At 41.2% G+C, this 19,045-nt stretch overlaps 1 protein-coding gene across 1 annotated transcript in view; it reads right to left on the bottom strand.

The window, feature by feature from the left end:
- Nucleotides 1-19,045, bottom strand: part of COL4A1 (collagen type IV alpha 1 chain) — a 152,021-nt gene that overhangs the window by 58,260 nt on the left and 74,716 nt on the right. The window contains exons 3-12 of the mRNA XM_053916317.1: nucleotides 7,688-7,777; nucleotides 7,539-7,583; nucleotides 6,462-6,506; nucleotides 6,012-6,074; nucleotides 5,453-5,506; nucleotides 5,273-5,299; nucleotides 2,938-3,021; nucleotides 2,794-2,856; nucleotides 1,462-1,497; nucleotides 821-862 (exon numbers count right to left, since the gene is read on the bottom strand). Coding sequence (XP_053772292.1) covers nucleotides 821-862; nucleotides 1,462-1,497; nucleotides 2,794-2,856; nucleotides 2,938-3,021; nucleotides 5,273-5,299; nucleotides 5,453-5,506; nucleotides 6,012-6,074; nucleotides 6,462-6,506; nucleotides 7,539-7,583; nucleotides 7,688-7,777 — 549 coding nt within the window. The remainder of the gene's footprint in view (nucleotides 1-820; nucleotides 863-1,461; nucleotides 1,498-2,793; nucleotides 2,857-2,937; nucleotides 3,022-5,272; nucleotides 5,300-5,452; nucleotides 5,507-6,011; nucleotides 6,075-6,461; nucleotides 6,507-7,538; nucleotides 7,584-7,687; nucleotides 7,778-19,045) is intronic.

The raw sequence follows: 19,045 nt of genomic DNA, 5'->3' as shown, positions 1-19,045 counted from the left end.
CCTCTGATAGGTTGGCTATCTCTCGTCTTAGTTCGTCTAAGTAGTTCATCTACGTAGTTCGTCTTCTTTGATCTGTTCTTTCATTTGGGCCATATTTCTTTGTCTCAGCACACCTGTTATGTTGTAAAGAGCGGAGCCTTAGATATTCATCAGGTGGGGCAACCTACATTGCTGCGTTGTGGTGCTGTATGTAGAGGAATCGGAGAGGGAACAATGCTACTTGCTTGGCTCTCGCCCCACTTTCAGTCACTTCCCTCAAGTGGATTGTGCCTTTTCAGATGTTGATTCCCAGGTGGGTGGGCTTGTGTACATTCCGGGATCCTGTGGGCCCCTCCAATAGACTCTCTTGTGAGACTGGGAGTTTCTCCTGCCACCACAACGCCACAGGTTTTTTCAGTCAGAGGTTTTGAAGCTTTAGCTTGCCATGCTGGGACCCTTGGTTGCATGGTCTGTCCCACTCCCCAGTTGTTCCTCCCAGCTTGTCTGCACGAAAATGTGGGATATTCGGGTCCAACAGCCACCACCTCGCCTGCCCCAGTCCATCACCCACAGCCTTGCTGCGTGTCCTCACCTCCTGGGCTTCCTGTACCGCCCCTCCTACTGGTCTGGATGAATGTTTCTTCTTTAACTCCTTGGTTGTCAGACTTCCATAGAGTTCGATTTTCTGGCAATTCTGAATGTTTTTTGTTTTTAAATTGGTTGTTATCCTTCTTCTGGTTGTGCAAGGAGGCAAAGTGTATCTACCTACACCTCCATCTTGGCCAGAAGCCCAGAACTATGACTTTAAACATGAAAACATACCAAAGCAATGTGTACTCACCTTGTCACCTTTTGGTCCTTGAAAACTTAAGCCCATTTGCCCCTGTTGAGTGAAAATTGGGTTTCCATTATTAGAGTTGTCTACTTTGCTCAAAATCATCTAACAAATATCACAGAAAATGCAATAAGATAGTAGATTTAAGGCAACAGCTTCATCCCAAAACTACCTTAAGATTTTTAAGGAAGTTGTGATCATGTATTTAGTGTATATAAAAAAGTTTTTATTAAGTACTATTGAAAAAGAAGTCTATAAAAACCTTTTTTTAATGTAAGGTTTTTAAATTCCTGCCTTAAAAACACTAAGGGAAAAGGGAACACTAAGGGGTTGGGAGGTAGAAAAAAAGATCAATGAATGGCTAGATCAATGGATTGGCCAGTTGATAAGTTAGATAGATGGATGAATAGATGAATAGGTGGATAGACAGATTTTAAATGTAGAAATAAAGAAGTTACAGTTTTCCAAAAGTTTGTTTTCATTTTTTATTTTAATTTTTTATTTCTCCATTACCATTTATCCCCAATATACCCTCTTCTACCTCCAATGGTTCAAAAGTTTTTAACAGAGCCTTAAAGAATGAGGTACAGCAATTTCATGATAGTCTTATACTAATGCTAAAGAAAAACAAATGAAAAAATCTTTACCTTTTCACCTGGAGGGCCAGGAGGGCCTGGAGGACCCTGTAAGAGAAAGCATTTTAAAGTACAAGTCACAACACTGGTAAGCTTAATTGCCTCTTTGTACAGAAACTGTATTAAGATACTATGGTTGGCATGATAATTTATTTGTTAAACATTTATTTTTTTGTCCTGTGTTCTACAACTGTAAAACTTTTAGGAAATCAGAAACTAGTCCTGTATGATTATTAACAGGGGTGTAAATACTTCAAAAACCTTTGGCATTGCCCTGTGGAATCCGCTAATATAAAATCATGCTAGACTAACAGTGGATAAAATTACCAGCCAAACTCTCTATAAGGCTAGAGTTTCCAGTTTGGAAATGACATTTGTCCAACTTGAATATAATTATTTCTCTTAAAAAGCTGAATGATTTCTTCAAGCAAGGAGACTGTGGTGAAGTCAAAAAACTTGTGTTTGCAACAAAATTTCAGAATGCTTTCTATAATCATTTAAAAATTAAAACATAATCATTCTTTATATAACCAACTGTTAGTAGTCATTCTTTACTCATAAAAATGAGTTCATTTATATACAAGAACATATTGTAAAAGAGGTTACATTTGCAGGAATGGATATAAGGAGTTGCTGAATTTTACCCACCTTCAAAAAGAGTCAATTTAAAAGATAAGCCTGAAAATCGCAGGACTCTCAGGCAGGCTAGTGTAGGAATAACAAAGTCAAGTGCATTATTCATTCCTGGTAAACGTGGCATTCCACAATTAAGTCTTGTTAATATTAACTCTCTCGTGACTGCAAAAATATGTGTGTGTGCAGATGATGTCCTCCTTCTACTAAGAGTTATCAGCTCTGAAGGAGGCCAGTGACAGCGGAAAGCCTCCTGAGATGTCACTCTGGGTGCTCAGTTTGCAAAGTCTTTACAGGACAGTGCAGCTTCTATGCCACCACCTGGTCTGTGTCCATAGCCCCCACCAGCATAGACTCTCTGGTATGACTATATTTCTACAAGTCCACCTCCAGGGCTAAGCCTGTCTTGTCCATCTTGAACTCGGACTCTTCAGGCCATGGGTCACTGGCATCCACCCAGCCCCTCAAAATTAAGGTGTTGTCTGTTTTGAGGGGATGTCTTGTCATGCAGTACTATTATTATGCTGCTCCCACAGCTCTGGGAATATGCAGGCTGTAAGTGCCAGGCAAATATTTTCATAAGAAAGAAATTCATTCTCCCAATCCGAATTATGGGAGATGTAAAGTTTTTAGTAAATTTTATTTATTTTCACACCTTAACATAGTTGTTCTTAGAACGACTGCCCCAGAGAAATAGCCCCCCCAACTTACTGGTGGTCCAGTAAATCCTGGAGGGCCAACGGGACCCTGTAGCCCGGGCAATCCTGGCATACCCTAGAACGTATTGAGAAAGAATTAAAATGCAAACCAGGAGGAGACTCAGCATTTGATTACAGTTGTTTAGCAAATGCTTACTGGTATTCCTGGATGTCCAGGAAATCCTCTTTCACCTTTCAACAGCATCCCGGGCACATGGCCGATTATTTCACCAGGATCCCCCTATGGGATAAGAAGTAAGACAAAGTCACAAATACTGATATTTATGTAAGGAAACTTAAAACCTATCAAATATTAGGCATGCATTACTGATATGGAACTAGCCCAAGTCTGGGGTTTGGATTCTCTCTAAGCTTGAAATATGTAGATTGGCCGTCTCCCCCATTCATGCCCTATCTTAATGACCGGCATTCAGTGTTGCACAGTCAACTCGGCTGCAACCAGGACTGAATGTCTAGACAGCTAAGAGGAAGGACCTATGACGCTTCCATGTGACTGTCCCACACAGGCAACAAGAAATACTAGACCAGGACCCACCCAGCTTCTGGTTGAAAGACTACGTGACCACAGGCTGTTCTCACAAAACAAGAACCGTATTTCAAGAAAAGCATTTCAAGATGAGCATTTTTAAAAAAGCAGGGTATGATGGTAAATTTCACGTGTTAGCTTGGTTGGGTCACAGTACCCAGATATTTGCTTGAATACTAGCGTGGGTATCTCTGTGTAGCTATTTCTATGATGACATTAACATTTAAATCAGAAGACTTTGAGTAAAGCAGATTAGCCTCCATAAAGGGGGTGGGCCTCATCCAATCAGTTGAAAGGCTTAGGAGAAAAAAGGATGAACTCCCAAGAAAAAGAGAGAAGTCTGCCTACAACAGCCTTCAAATTGGAACTGCAATATCAGCTCTTCCCTGGGGCCTCCAGCATGCCATCCTGCCTGCAAATTATGAACTTTCTCATTCTATTTATCTACCTGTCATCATATATTTATGTATGTGTGTACATCTATACACACATATCATACCCATGCACACACACACACACATTCTATTGGTTGTGTGTCCCTGCAGGATCCTGACTAAAGCACCGGCTCTCCTGAGGACGCTATTTCTTAGGTGCCCTTAAACACAGGGACAAAGGAACGCTCGACCTCATGCAGACACGTGGTTGTCTCGAGAGGAGCTGTTGAAACACTGTACGCATCCCTTTCACAGGGCTGCTCTGAACGCTCAGATACCCCACCCACTGAACTGTTAGAGAGCACAGGGAGTGCTCATTTCAAGGTCAGGTCTGTAAGAGCCACCAAGACCTGCCTGGGAAAGACTTTAAAAGGTCAATTTCTATAAAATTTGAGGAGCTCCTCAGGAGCTGAGTTCTCTTCTCTGCTCCCCAATTCACAGTGATGAACACTGGGGCAGCTGGCATGGGGCTGATTTCAAGAATGGCCTCGCTGCCACTTTTATTCTCTGAGCAAACACAGATGAAGAATCTGCAGCTGCTGTGAATGCCTCCTGGGTTCCTGGCTGGATGCCTAGGTGGTATCCTTGCCCTAATTAGCTAAGTACACAGAGACGAGTTTAGGAGGGAAGCGGCAGGTCTGCTTTGGAAGTTGGCCAGTGGTGCCTACAGAATACCAGGCTGGGTGTGGGTGAGCAAGAATAACTGAGCCAAGAGAGGAGGAGGGAACTCAGGCCACGTGCCTGGGAGCAGAGCGGGACACCCTGCTCTACGGGCAGGAAGGCAACAGCCAAGTGATCAGCAAGAATATATCCGCCAAGCCTTTTTCTAGGCACCCCTAAGGATAGATTAGGAAAGTCTCCTTGAATGACAGCAGGATGGAATTGGGTGCCATGGCAGGGAGGGGCTCGGGGCCTCTTCCCTCTCCATGCACAGAGGGTCCTACGCCCCACCCTGACTTGTTGGGAAAATGAAGCTGAGAAGTGCTACAGATTGCCTTTGAATGAAGAGGCCACAACACCAAGGATCTAACCTACGGCAACTGGGGATTTTCCTGTCATAATTATGGAATTTATAAGAGTGCCCGCAGATTATAGGCAACATTAAAAAAGGGTTATTTTTAAGGTAAACCATGTAGATTAGGTGTGATGCCAATTTGAGTCCTTTTTGGTGGCACTGTACGTGTGTCTGTCTGATGGCTCTGAAAAAGGGGCATCCCTGAAATGTCTACGCAGGTGATTAATCTGAACCAGACTCGCACTTGTTAGGTTTACCATCACACCAGCCTCCTGTCACTGTCTATTTCCTATTAAGAAACTGTATCCAGTGTCTAAACTTTATATTCTAATATTGAAGTTGTGTATTGACTTACATACCCTTTTAATGTAACAGAGTTTAAACAAATGTGTTAATAGGTAATCAGCCCACCAAAGTAATTTTAAGTAAATTTCTTTTTATGGCATCTGATTTAAACAGACTTCTGTAATGAATCCAATAAAATAAAATAATGTACCTTCATTCCTGGTAACCCAGGCGGTCCCTGAAAAAGAAAAGGTTGTTATTAGTTTTGTTTCTCTCAAAACATCATTAGGATTACAAGTGCAAAAAAAAGAGGAAAAGAAAGAAAAGGGAATGAGAAGAGAAAAATTACAACCAAAGAAACAAACTCTGAGTTAAACAACTTCATACTCACAGGATTTCCAGTGAATCCAGGCAGACCAGGAGGTCCCAGAGGCCCTCTTTCACCCTGAGGGGACAGCAGACAGTCATTCACAGGTGCCAGGCAAGGCAAAATGGGACACCACTCCAGACACCCCATCAGTTACTATGTCCTACCCATCAGGGATACCTCATTTGTTGGTTAATTTCATTTCCTAAAAATTTGTTTGTTACGATCTATGTTGCTGAGTGCTACTTCACATTAAAGAAGTGTATTTGAGAATACAATTAATAGGGACAAGATTAATAACACCATTTTCTTGTTTGATTTAGTAATAGATTATAGGTAAGAAATACAGTGTTTAAAGCAATTTTAGGGTAAACTCGTTAAAAAAAAAGGCACACTTATGTCATTCTTGAACATGAAATATAGGAAAACTGTATTTCCTAATCCAATAAAGAAAGCTTTAGGATGAGCAACTTTGCACTTACAGCACTCAATCAGTGTTCACAGAACAACTCTGCCTAACTTCTCAACACGCAGAGTCAGGTGAACATGCAGGAACGGGGACAGGTCTTGCTTCTAAATTTACCTTTGTCCCGTTGCATCCTGGGATACCTGCGGGACCGGGTGGGCCATCTTGTCCAGGAATACCCTGCAATTAATACAGTGAAAAAGTAGACAAAATAAAAAATCACTTGATGGTATCATCACTCAAGTCAAATGGCTCATAAAAGTGTGTTTTATTTATTCATTCATTCATTCATCTACCTATCAGCCTATGTATCTATTTACTTATTTATATTAATCTTCACCCAAGGATATGTTTATTGATTTTAGAGAGAGAGGAAGTGACAGAGAGAGAGACATTGATGTGAGAACATCCGGTGGTGTCTCCCACACGCCCCTGGATCGGGGATCAAAGCCTCAGCGCAGCTGTGTGCCCTGAGTGGGCATTAAACTCAAAACCTTTTGGTGTACAGGATGACACCCCAAACAACTGATCCACCCAGCCAGGGCCAGGTGAACTTTGTATACATACCGGAAGTCCCGGGTTTCCAGGATAGCCCGATACTCCTGGAGGTCCCTGTAAGGATGGGAATGAAAATGTTTCCATGAGCACTGGGAACCTCTTTTCCTCCCACTGTGTCCACTAATGGCGTCTGCCCTGATTGCTGGCATTCAGAACCTCACACTAAGCAGACTGCATTGTGCCGGGGAGGCAGCTGAGGGTCCAGCCCAGGGAGGCAGATCACCCAGGGTTTCAGAAGCAATTCTACATCTAAAGCTGACCATTAATTCCTTCTACAATCAAGGCTGCTCGTGCACAATATATCTCTGCACTCACTTCATTATTTGTAATTTCTAGATGAATATAAATAAAATTTACATTAACATCTCAAACAGTAGGGAAGAAGAATGCATGGGATAAATCAGCTTGGGGGGGAGGGGCAGTGAATCTTATTATTTAAATCATTTCTAGTCAAAATCCAGGTCTTCTGCATCCCAGAGAGTTACAAGATTATTTCTCGTCTCTTCTGCCCCAGGCACAAATGTACACGCAGGTCACTGTTGCAGTCCCCGTATAACCTTTTCATTTCACAGTGCCTTTCTATTTTTCTACTTTTGATACTGCTGTCAAAGGTCTTCATTTTTGCATTTCCCAGGAATGAGAGTAGCAAAGAAAGTAAAGAGTGTGAAGAAGGAAGAGCAAGTTTTGCTCTGGAAATACTATCACTTTTCACATTAAAATGAAGACACGTTTCCATCATGCCCTCTCCCCTGAATTCCAATATGTCTACAGGAATCCTTGAGGAAACACAAATGGGAGGACACAAGTCATAGGAGGACGCACTCGCTTATGCACAGCACCAGCTGCAAGCACTACTGGTCAAGAACGATGAGCCATGGCTCACTTTAAGTCCCTAGGCCCACCACGCGCACTGTCTCAGCCCTGAGGAGGACAGGAGGACAGGCAGAGGGAAAGGGGCAAAGGAGAGGAAGGGAAGGAAGCCCCCTCAGGATTGTTTAAAGGGTATGAAGAGCCCTCACTTGAGAAGCACTGCTATATCATATCCCACCCACAGTCATCACCAATTTAAGTGACCATTATACTCACCCTTGTCCCTTTTGTTCCTGGCAGCCCTGGTTCTCCAGTGTCACCCTAGAACAACAACAACAAAAAGCCATTAGGACCACTGTTATAACAAGAATACAGGTCATCTCAAATCTACACCCTCACAGCCCCCATCACCCAATCAAGCTTACCTTTTGTCCAGGTGGTCCCTGCGGCCCCTCAGGGCCTTGCATTCCTGGAAATCCAATGACACCTTGTAACCCTGGGAGGCCTCTTTCACCCTGCAGAGGAGCAAGGAGCACGTCAGACAAAAGGCAGGTTGAAAGAAATCAAGGAAACAAATCAGCAATCAACCTCCGTCAGCATCATCATCCCATACTGCACGAGATGAGATTAAAGTGAGCGTCTGAAAACCGGTGCTGAACGAATTCCTAGTGCACGTGGCTTTTCTCTAAGACTTCTGAAACTACTTGAGGATGGAAATGTGATGGCTGGCACGATGCTTTCTACGTGCTATATTCTAAATGCTAAATAATCTGTTAGGTAAATAATGGATAGTTGGGGATTTCTTCTCCCCGAATTGATCAAAGTATTATTCAATTAGTGAAATCTTCTTGGTATCAGTAGGCCCAGCATTGGGATTTTGCGAGCAGACCACAAATCATTTTTTTCCTTTAGAAACATTGAGGAGCTGTGTATGCAGAGCTCATAGTGTGAGCTTCAGTCTGAGACTTTTCTGCGCAACAACAGCCTGATGACAGGCTTTCATAAGTGTCTTTAAAAAGTGGGATTTTTTTTTTGTAAAGGTTGGATCAAACTTGGATTATGATCTCTGCTCTTATGGAGCAAAAAGAAATAGGAAAACATTATTTTTAAAATAATAATAATTATTAATAAGTAATAATCGTTATTATACACACACTTGGCTAAAATACATTCCAAAGGAAAAAAGAATGACCAGAAAGACTTCGTGAGGTTCTGAGCCTTCATTTGGCCCTTGCAGGAGGAATGCAAAAAAAATAACTATGTGAAGAGGAGGGAGAAGGAAATGCAGGCCGGATGTCAGCTGACGGTGATGAGGATGGACATCTAGGCCGCGTGAGCACAAGAAACCATCCAGAAGAAATAAAACTGGGACAAGAACAGGGAGGAACCTGGAGTTAACGCTGGATCCTGGACACACAACTTCTTCTGTCAGCATCAGCACTACTTGCGGGAGATTCATATCTAGATTGCCAATATAAATCACCCCTAATCGTGGTAAGAAATCAAGACATCCCACTTCCTTTACAGTGGGAGGATTTTAACGCAGTCTTACAACACAAAGTGGACAGATTAAGTGACCATTGTTGGTTAGCTGATTTTCAAAAGCAGAGGGCTCTTTGGAGAATCCAGGCAGGACTTCTGAGCGCCCCATCCTTTTCTCACTGCTGTGTTAGTTCAAAGTACAAAATAAACTGACAAGCTATACATTACATAACATAAACTTTTATCCCCAAATAGCACATTACCAGCAGTTCCTTAAAAGTTTTTCATGGTTACAAATATGAAAGGAGACAGAGCAAGAACTTTAAAAGTCATCCTGGTTCTGAACTTGGGACTCCAACCACTGGCCCAAGGTGTGTAGGTTTAATGAGAAGGGTAAGTCAGGACCCAGAAACAGCATGTGAAAAAACATGGAGGAGATTATTTCAAGCTCTAGAGGACATAATAAAATAGAAAATGGATTAAAGAAAACTGAGCCCTACAGTTTGGCACACCCCTTTGGACCATCAGCACAGAAGAAATGCTGTTAATGCCAGAGAACCTCAGCATAAATTTGACACAATGCTGGCTTCTTCCCCTGAGGTCTGTGACAGCTGGGAAAGAAGAACAGTCTCAGACCAAGACCTGATCAAATGTAACGCTGCTTTAAATATACTCATTATTCACCTAAAAGAGCAACAATGAGATGCAACTGCAGAAAACACTGACGACAGCAATATATGGCAACTCTTATCATATCAACCTCTTCCCTTGTATTCAGATGTGGGAAAACTCCACCCAGAATAGAATTGAACTGAACTGCAAACAGCTGGCTAAAGAAATTAATGAACATTGAATTGTGAATCCGCAAATAACCTAATAGGAGATAGGAAGGAAATGTGAAAGGCACGCCAACATAAGAGCTTTCTAATGCATTTGGTGGAGTATTTTTAGGACTCAGTTAATATTGGCGGTATCATTATGAGATCCAGAGCAGATAAGATTTTATAATTCTCATTTTAATCATGGAATGCATGGAGGCCAACAGCCAGATTAACTGATTTCTTACAAGTTTCCCACTGAGTCAGCTCTAAAGCCACAAATAGAAATGAGGTCAGCCTGAACCAGAGTCCATTTTTTTTTTCTAGGTCACTAGAGCAAGCTGGTTCCCAGCAAAATATTAAACAATTGACCGGCATGAAGTTAGTCCCTTTTATGTCCATTTCACAGACAGGGCAATTGGGATTCCGATGCCTTAGCTGGCATGTCACATGTCACTGGGTGACTCTCGCATGCTCCTGGGAACAGAATGCAGCAATCTAAATTTCCAGTTTTTACCACAGTTTGCTTTTACCACAAGAACACATTCTTTCCCAAATGTCACCGGAATGCTTAAGCAATCCGTGTATCCCAAGAGTTTTGAAATTAAATACCTGAAAAGGAAATGACGCCTTTATCGACATGGTTCTTGCCGTCTCCCACATATTTTTTTAACTTTTTTAATCTTTTGTTCAGACATAAGTGCACATGAATAATCTAAAGTCCTGTACCCTGTCGAGGTTACTGTGGCCACTGGAGCAGAGCAAACAGTCAGGATAAGCATTCAAATAGCTATTCAATTAGCTGCCAAATAGCATGTGCTCTATGTGGGCCAAATTATTCCTCTGAGCTTTTGGCAAATCTCCACTGGGGTTATAGGAAGAGCAAAGGGCTGCACAAGTGTGCAAAGGTGAACGGTGCCAGTAGTTTCTAAGCCAGACTTTGCAGCTGTGATAAGCGATACAACAACCGTGAACACCCTTATGCTGGAGCTCAAGGCAGAATGTGCACAGTTAAAGCCACTGAGTTATAGGACCCTCTAGTCGTCTATCTCCCATGATATGTGCTAAAGGGAAGGCCCAAAGGACAGGGTGGCCACATAATTCATGCCCACGACCACTATTATCACAGCAGTGAAAGTTTAAAATGGAGGAAAGGAAAGAGAAGCTTGTAAAATATTACACGGTTTTGATGCAACAGCGTTTCGTAGTTTTATTCTCGAACGTCAGTGCAATGTATTGCACTTATCAAAAAAAAATGTCATACACCAACAACAGAAGAGATAGCCACCGTGTCCTCGAACGGTGAAATTCAGAATCTGAGGAGGAAGGACAAAATGCCATCACCTATAAAAATGAAAGAATACAGCCAAGGAGAATAATCTTGGCATCAAAATTAGCCGTTCTCAATTGGGCATGAAATAGAGTTTCATGCATGGAGAAACTTAAAAATTTTGCCTAATATTTTATCTAAACCAAGGACATAGTTTCAAAAAATCCATAAAATATGGGGAAAAACAGATTCTGTTATACTAATCAATTATTTCCCTTGCTCTTAAAATGCTCATAGAAACCAGCTCATGATGAAGTCAAATGAAAGACTATAATCTTCTTCCTATTTAAGTCAGAAATTCAAGTACAAATAAGCTCCAAGGATGGCTGAAGTTGAAATACTGTGAAGCCCCTGACTTTGGAGGACAATATAAATACCAGCAACAAAAACTGAAGTTAACACAGTCAACTTCAAATAAATAAGCAGTCAACACAAATCTTACAATCAAAGGTCATTTTATGCCTGTTTCAGTGGTCAGCATGGGATCACCACGCTGTTTAATTTTTCACATTTAAAACACTATGACCACCGATCTTGACAATGACCCGATGCAGAAGCCGAAGTGTCGCCAGGGTGCCAGCACCAGTCACAGGCTGCAGGGGTAGAGCCATGCTCATGAGCTTGGGTTCCTTCACTGGAAAGCGGAACAAACCCAACAGGGGATGTAAACTCCACAGACTTTGCTGGTGGGCGTCCACCTCTTAGAAGTAAATACTTCAAAGGTAGGGCAATGTTTTATTCATTCACAGCATTTGGCACAAACTTTGAGTTCAATAAAAGTTGGTGGATGGATCATGAACCAACCAGTAGTATAACATGATGCTTACCACAAGGAGGATTCTACCTGTAGTAAAATATGGTCATGGGGCAGGATGGGATCCCTGAGCTCCCTTCCCCAGTCTAAAGCCCCTTGTGCACCATTCAACCCGGTATTGTATGCTCCACTGGCCAAAGAAGCAGCAGGGCGGGAAGCCACGGTCAGGCCATGACACTGGATCAGCTGTTTCTTTCTGTCATCTGGGGCCTTGAGATTTCTATTTCCAAACAGGGCTGCAAATAATTGAGGGAATGAAAGCATTCACATTTGGAGCCAGAGCTTACCAGCCATTCAGTGATGAGGAAACAATTTCAAATGACAGGTCACAGTCAACGGGTGACAGTGGAACTCCGCCAAAAATTCCACAAGTCCAATTCCTCAAGCCCAGCAACAACCAGACATCTGCATAACCATTTCCTGAATACCAGTACTGCTGGGAAAGTTGGGGGAAGGCTATGGTCAGGGTGACGGGGTCATGGAAAAACTCTGTGATGAGGCCCCACTGGGAGCTCCATCCACGCCACGAAGCTTGACATTACGGCAGAAGTATTGCCATTGATGCAGAGGAGAGGAGGGGAGAGGAAATACACAAGTAGAACCCCAAAAGGTCCAGTTCTCCTTGTGGGAAAACATGAATTCTGAATCTCCTTTGCACTATGAAATGTGTAACTTGATTCTTAGAAGAATGTGTGCATGTTAATTGAAAGTACAGTACATTTCTTTAATGAATTAGATACAATGCTGAGGACTGTTTCATGTAGACACTATAATTACTATTGTTTTTTGCATTTAACCTTTTAATATAGAGCAGGAAAGAGTAATGTAATCATGAACAAAAAAAGCATGACTACAAATCTTTATCTTCTTCCCCAAACTCTCAGTTTCTTTCTCAGGCCCTGGTGACATTTACACGGAGATAGTCAATATTAGGAATCTTTACGCAGTGGCTCTCCATTAACAACATGGGTATATGTTAAGAGCTTTAGCAATTATATAAGGGGGAAAGCATTTAAGAGATTGTTCCTAAAAATAAGGACGTTCCTCATCTTTACAGATTTAAAAGATGAAAGAATCAGAGAGTGTTAAAAAGGAAAAGAAAAAGAAGTTCCTCAACCTTCATACACTATTAGGTCCATCTCTTTCTAGGAACCTTCTGCACCCGTGCCGCCTCTTCTACACAATGGACTTTGGTGTGGGCAAGCAAACCCCGCCTAGCCTCTTACCACATGCCCCTCGTTTGTCCTCCCTTTGACCGTCATCAGGATGGTTGTGACTCGCTCCTGACACTTCTGAAGCTGCAGATGACCAGGTTTGTATGAAGAATGGGACAGACAGAAGGGCTAACGTTTGGGAACAGGAGCTGAGCTGGAAGTAAAGCGAAAAGCCTTTCTGTGACCAAGCCTAGACTGCAGTGTTTGCCCTGGACTTTCTGCTGCGAGGTCGAGTGGAAAATCTCAACCCCTGTGGATGGCATCCATCTTATGGATAAGGTCCGCCTATGCCCAGGAGATGGTTCATCACCTTCAGACTGCCCACCGTTCCGTATCTCCAAACGTCCAAGTTCAAGGACAGATTTCTATTGGATAAATCTTGATAGCAAAACATTATTTAAGCCCATGAGGAATTCTGACACAATTCTAGGAATGTCAACATTGCTGTGAAGTTGCTTGGTAAACCTAAATGCTCAAATCATATATCGTACAAAACTAGCAGAGTGACAGTTACAGAGGAAATGTACAATAAATATTGTTTGATGGACAACACTTGCAAAGAAATAAAATTCTAGATACGTTCTTCCCTCCAAAAATTCAACTTTGCACATCAGCTTGTAAGAAAAAAATGAATTACAAAGAGTTCTTCACAAAAATATTTTCTAAAGAACTATCATTCAATGCAAGAATAACTCAAAAGGGCCCCAAGTGCTGTATTAATATAAACAGTTTAAAACTCTTCCCCTATAGTCATCTAAAAGCAAACAAACTGTCCAACTTCATTAATCCAGTAAAAACTTTTTTAAATGATAAGCAAACAAGTGCTGACAAGTTGTTGGCAGCAACAAAATTAAATTTTTTCCAAAAGTCCTTAGGACTTATAAAAGTTTCAGACGCTCTCCCTGATTTAAGCTGAGCACCACTGATGGACAACACAGCAGCCTCAAGCAGTAGCAAGGACCTCTAACAGCAAGTGTTTGCTTCAATAATTTGTCTCTGAGTGCTCTTTCTGAAAAAAAGTCTAAATTGTTTTCATTCTTACTCCAAAGCAGTAATCTGTTTAAAATATTTTAAGTATAAATATTTTAAGTCACTCCCCTGAAGTAGTCAACTTCCCAAATTAGAAACAAAAATATGTTAATATTTTTCCTAAGTCTTGTGGGTGTATTCAATCAAATCCTGTGTGTACGTTCCCTGATACAGTTAATCTTTAATCAATAGCTTATTTCCATTTTCCCAACAAACTGCAACCAAATGCAGTGTGTTCTCTGGGAAACATTTGTATTCTTTGGCCTCACTCTCTATTAAAACATTCAAATGTCAATTCCTGTAGACATCACCTCCCCCTGCCCCATCCTTCATCCACATTAATTTTCTTCTCTGCTTCAGCCTAAGTGCTGGCTCTCAACCATTTCTGCAGCCCAAACAGTGTCTCCAACCTCCAGCACCCAGTCAATTAGAGATGGTTGCTTCTACCTGAAATATTGATTGATATTCATACCCGACCCCTCCGATCCCCTAGCACCATGAGCACATCCATAGAAACTATCAACTAAACATGCCTTTCCTGTGGAAGAATTAGTCACAAAATGATTTGAAGAAAATTATTACACCTAATTGATCCTGTTAAATTAAAAGGCAATAAAAATTGAATGGGCTTTCAGAATGGCTTGTGTAAGGAAAAGTCCCCATGCGTTATGGCTCACTGCCACTAGAGGGCGCTACGGGACTGCACTTTTTTTCCAAATTGAAACGCCCACTGAAACATGAAGCATTCAGCATTTTTCCTTAAATATTCATTATGGTAATATTAAATATTCAGCGCCATTGAAGATATTAGCATGGGCATAGTTAAAAGAAATCAATTTGATGATGCTTAAAAGATAAAACTCTGAGAGGAAAAATTTTAATTAGAAATTAAAATGTAATTAAAACTAAATATAAAATTAGTAACCTGAATGTCGAGGCTATTACGTGACAGGTAAATGTTGTGACCCTAGAAATAATGTGAATTCTGGATGTTTTTCAGACTGCTTTTCCATACATTTTATAAACTGAGAGTATTTAAATCTAACAATATACGGGGAGGGTATAAGGAAATTCAGTTTTCTAAATGACTGCATGGAAATAGTAGATGCTGAAAAATTAAATCCTACAAAACATGCATAGAACAGGTACAAGTATGACAGCAGGGAGTCTCTAACAAACTATTACTAAATATCCAGTTGTCAGTAGATTTGATTTAAAGGCTTTCCTTGGTCCCTTCCACTACAAATTTATAAGAAACATATACTTAAGGTAATTTAATACATTCTCCCGATCTTTCCATTGTGAAGGGGCAAAAGTCTATTCAGTTTTTAGTGGTTTCCATAAAAAAGAGGTAACATAATCTCTCTTGTTAAAAACTTAATTTACTGACGTGGGGTGCTCCTGAAAATCAAAATCATAAATGTTTCTGCCTAAACCTGCTACCTTACATTCTGCTTCTCATATAGACTTAAAAGTGCCTTCTAAAGCAGAAAAACAGCATAGAGAGTAAAGGTGCTACACTGTAGCTTGGGACCTGACTGGCTCTGGGAGGTCGAGCGCGCTGCACACCACAGCTCCACACTGGCCCAGCAGGAGGTGCCTTGTCCAACAAGCACAGAGCTAAACTAGTGGTAGCGAAATGACCCAGCTAGAAATAGGCCCTGCAAGGAGTGAACGCCTACCAAGTTGTACTCGGGGCACAGAAAGGGGATGATAATGCCTCAGAGTTGCTGAGAACCTGCATGTAAAATTGCACCTTTACTCACCAGCACAAGTAACTTTTCTCTCTAAAAAGATTCCATGTGAATTATCAAAATTCTATATCATTATTTAAATGATATAGATTTTAATTTAATTAAATGATTATCACTATTTAAAGATTTTGGGAACGGTGAGAAATTGCAGTTAAGTAAATAATTGACAACAAAATAATTAGAAGCTGCTTTCTGAGTGTGAACAAGGAAAAAACACATCATTTTCTCAAAACCACCTTTTGCTTTATTTTCCCTATCTCCACACCAACCACCCTGAGATTTAAAGAGATGCATTCTACCTTATCAGTGAATTTGAGAAATGCCAATTGATGCACAATACCTAAATAAATAGCCCCTGGAGGGTTTTCATGTTACCATAGTAGAGAATGTGGTTAACTTGAACTTGAAAATGTATATGGGTGTGTGACAGGATTCTGGAAGTGCGTGCATCCTGAACTAATTAGGACACATAGCCAGGAAGTGTCACAATCTAGGTCATGAATTTTTTTTTTTGTCTGTGCTAACAGTACATATAAAAAATGCAGGGAAAAAAATACCCTGACAATAATAATTACAATTAATAACACAAAACAGCATGCAAGATACTTTTCATGTTTAAACTTAAGAGAAATTTGCAATTGACAATTAAGAAAAAAATTTTTTCTTAAAAAAATGTGTTAAATGCAATTATCTACCAAAATTGGGTTTCAGGGGTGCCCTGCTATGGGGCATTCCCTGGTCCCCAGCACCTAGCCCAGATGTCACACGGCAGGCGTTCATGAAATATTCTCATGAGTTAATAAGAAAACACAAAACATGAAAGAATCCGAAGACATAATATCAGTCTACCAAGAGGATGCAGGTTTAGGAATCCTATTTTCAAATTTGACTGCAAAAATAGGTACCTCTGCTCTGGGTTAGCAAACAGGGCTTCTGGGAATCTTACCTTCTACATTCTCATTTTAGTGACTGCGGTGATAATGCTGCATGTTGGGGCAAGAACTTTGACCTAGAAACCAAAAGATTTTGGTCCAAGCTCCAGCACCAATCATTTAGATCCTCTGGAAATCAGGTTTGCGATCTGTAAGATAGGCGGGTTCCACCTGCCTCGCTTCTCTGGCACGATTCTTTGAGGGTCAGATTTGATCCAGTGCTTCACTGCTCCGCATTGCAGGAAACACCAAGCAACGTGGTGAGCCAAACTGTTCTGACTTGGATTAATTTAAACACATATTTTGCATTTATTATCGTTTCTATGCCCATCACATCAACTGCATTTCCTATAAAGGCACAGAATACTTTAAAAGAGAATGTGGGAGGTGGGGATAGGTAGGGCGGGGAGAGTAGTGCGGGGAAAACAGAAACAACTGTAACTGAACAACAATTAAAAAATAGGGTCTAAAGGAGAAAAAAAATAATGAAAATGTAGTGTCTTCTTTTTGCACCTTCCTGCCGGTCATGACGCATGAATTATCGCATTCTTGCTTTGTGTCTAAATTCGACCTACGAAAATAAGAATTTCTCGGGTATATAAAAAACCCGAGTGTTTTAGGAAACTCCGCCTTTATCGTGTGCACAAGTGTTTTGTGTTGTTCCTGAATGAGTACTACTGACATTCTTTTCAAGCACAGAATTCGCTGTGTACCCTCCCAGGCTGGCCTGAGTTCTGTAAGTCCACCGCATCACAACTCGGGCACTCGCACGAGGCTCCAGGACCCTTCTCTTCTTTTCAGCCCGTAAGCATCTGAAAACACACACATGTTCTGATATCCCCAAATTACGTCTTCTCCCTATAACCAAGCTACTTGGCTATCTCACATCTCCAGTAACATTCCCCAGCATGCGGCAATAATTTCAAGGCTTCATTAATCAAGCTCAGAATCTAAAAGAACAGAACAGGTCCAAGAAGGCTAAAACGGGACAAATAATTTTGCCCTTATAATACAATACGGTGCTGGTAAAGCTTGAGGTTTCACAAAACGCACTATTAACTTAACCTTGTTGATTTGAAAAGGTTGTGGTCAGATCAGTCTGAATTAATAACTGAATTTTAACCTATATTCAGTCAACACCATTAATTCTTTTAAAACATATACAGACCCTCAAGGAAAGAAATTCAGCAAAATGTTGAAGGATATTTTTTTTGGTCAAGATTTTTATTTTCAAACTGAATAGGTAAGAAAAGCATATCATTGCACAATCAATACAAAATAATGGTGGGTAATTAATACAATAAGTGGCTATTTCTCAAATACGTAAAAGTAGCCTTCTCCTAGCAGGTAGGTTCCCTGCACCTCAATGCTATTAACAAAATTTGCAAGCCTGTCTTCAAAGGATAATGTGGAGAATATCCCCTGGTTAGATTGTAGAGTTTTCAAATGTGTGACATTTTTCCATGTATTCTGTATTTAAATTGTTTTAAAAACTCAATTAGAGGAGAGATGACCCAATGTGTACGTGTTGTTAGGCAGAGAGAGGGAGGGAAGATACTTAGGAGGAAGGTCAGGCCACACCTGCGGTCAACGCCCCGCCCCCTCCTCACTCTGGGATCTGTGGAGGGATCTGGGGCATAAGACACAAGGACCACAATGACCAAGGTGATTTCTCAGGCAAGAAAAGGCTCATCAGTCAAGTGTCCTAAAAAGTGCCCTGCCCTGTCTCTTCACCAGATATAAAAGTGCTAATTTTTTGAAATTCATGAGCTCCCACAAGAATTCCAAACCAATGGGTGCTCACTGGGCATCCTTGAAAGAATAAGTTCCCAAACTCTGTGCTTCTCCACAGGGAGAGTCAGCACCTTCTGTGAAGAAATAGATGAAAAGCAATCAGTAAGAGCTGTCTGATAGTCCGTGTAAAAATGTTGTACTTGATTATTTGGGTCCAGAATTTCGGAATGACAAATACAGTAATAAAAGGACGCCGGCTCTATATCAGGGCTTATGAGGAGCCACGGAGTCCTGCTGGTGGATGGTTAAAACCACAGCTCACTCCGCCCTTCCCAGATCCCTGAATATACTCCAAGGGCAGAGCCTGGCCACCCAGGACTTCTGGGACACAAACATCTAAAAGTCACCCACTGTGCCGGGGTATCGGATGCCAGGAAAACATGACGCGCCATAAATAAGGAAACAGACACCGCTCCTTATAGCTCTAAACAATCACAATGTAGTAACTGCTGGGTAAATGGCAAACGATTTGCTTCAGAAATCAGATTATCTGCACTCCTCTAGAACTTATACTTAACCATGTGATCGAGCACAGGAAACGCCTCAGAAGAGAGGTGTCTGTGTCAGGAACAAAATATCTGACAACACAAAAGATGACACGTTTGCGTTCTTCTCT

The sequence above is a fragment of the Desmodus rotundus genome, chromosome 13 (assembly GCF_022682495.2).
Source record: "Desmodus rotundus isolate HL8 chromosome 13, HLdesRot8A.1, whole genome shotgun sequence".
Classification (NCBI taxonomy): Eukaryota; Metazoa; Chordata; class Mammalia; order Chiroptera; family Phyllostomidae; genus Desmodus; species Desmodus rotundus.
Note: the sequence above shows the minus strand (reverse complement) of the source record. Positions and strands in the feature narration are given on the sequence as shown.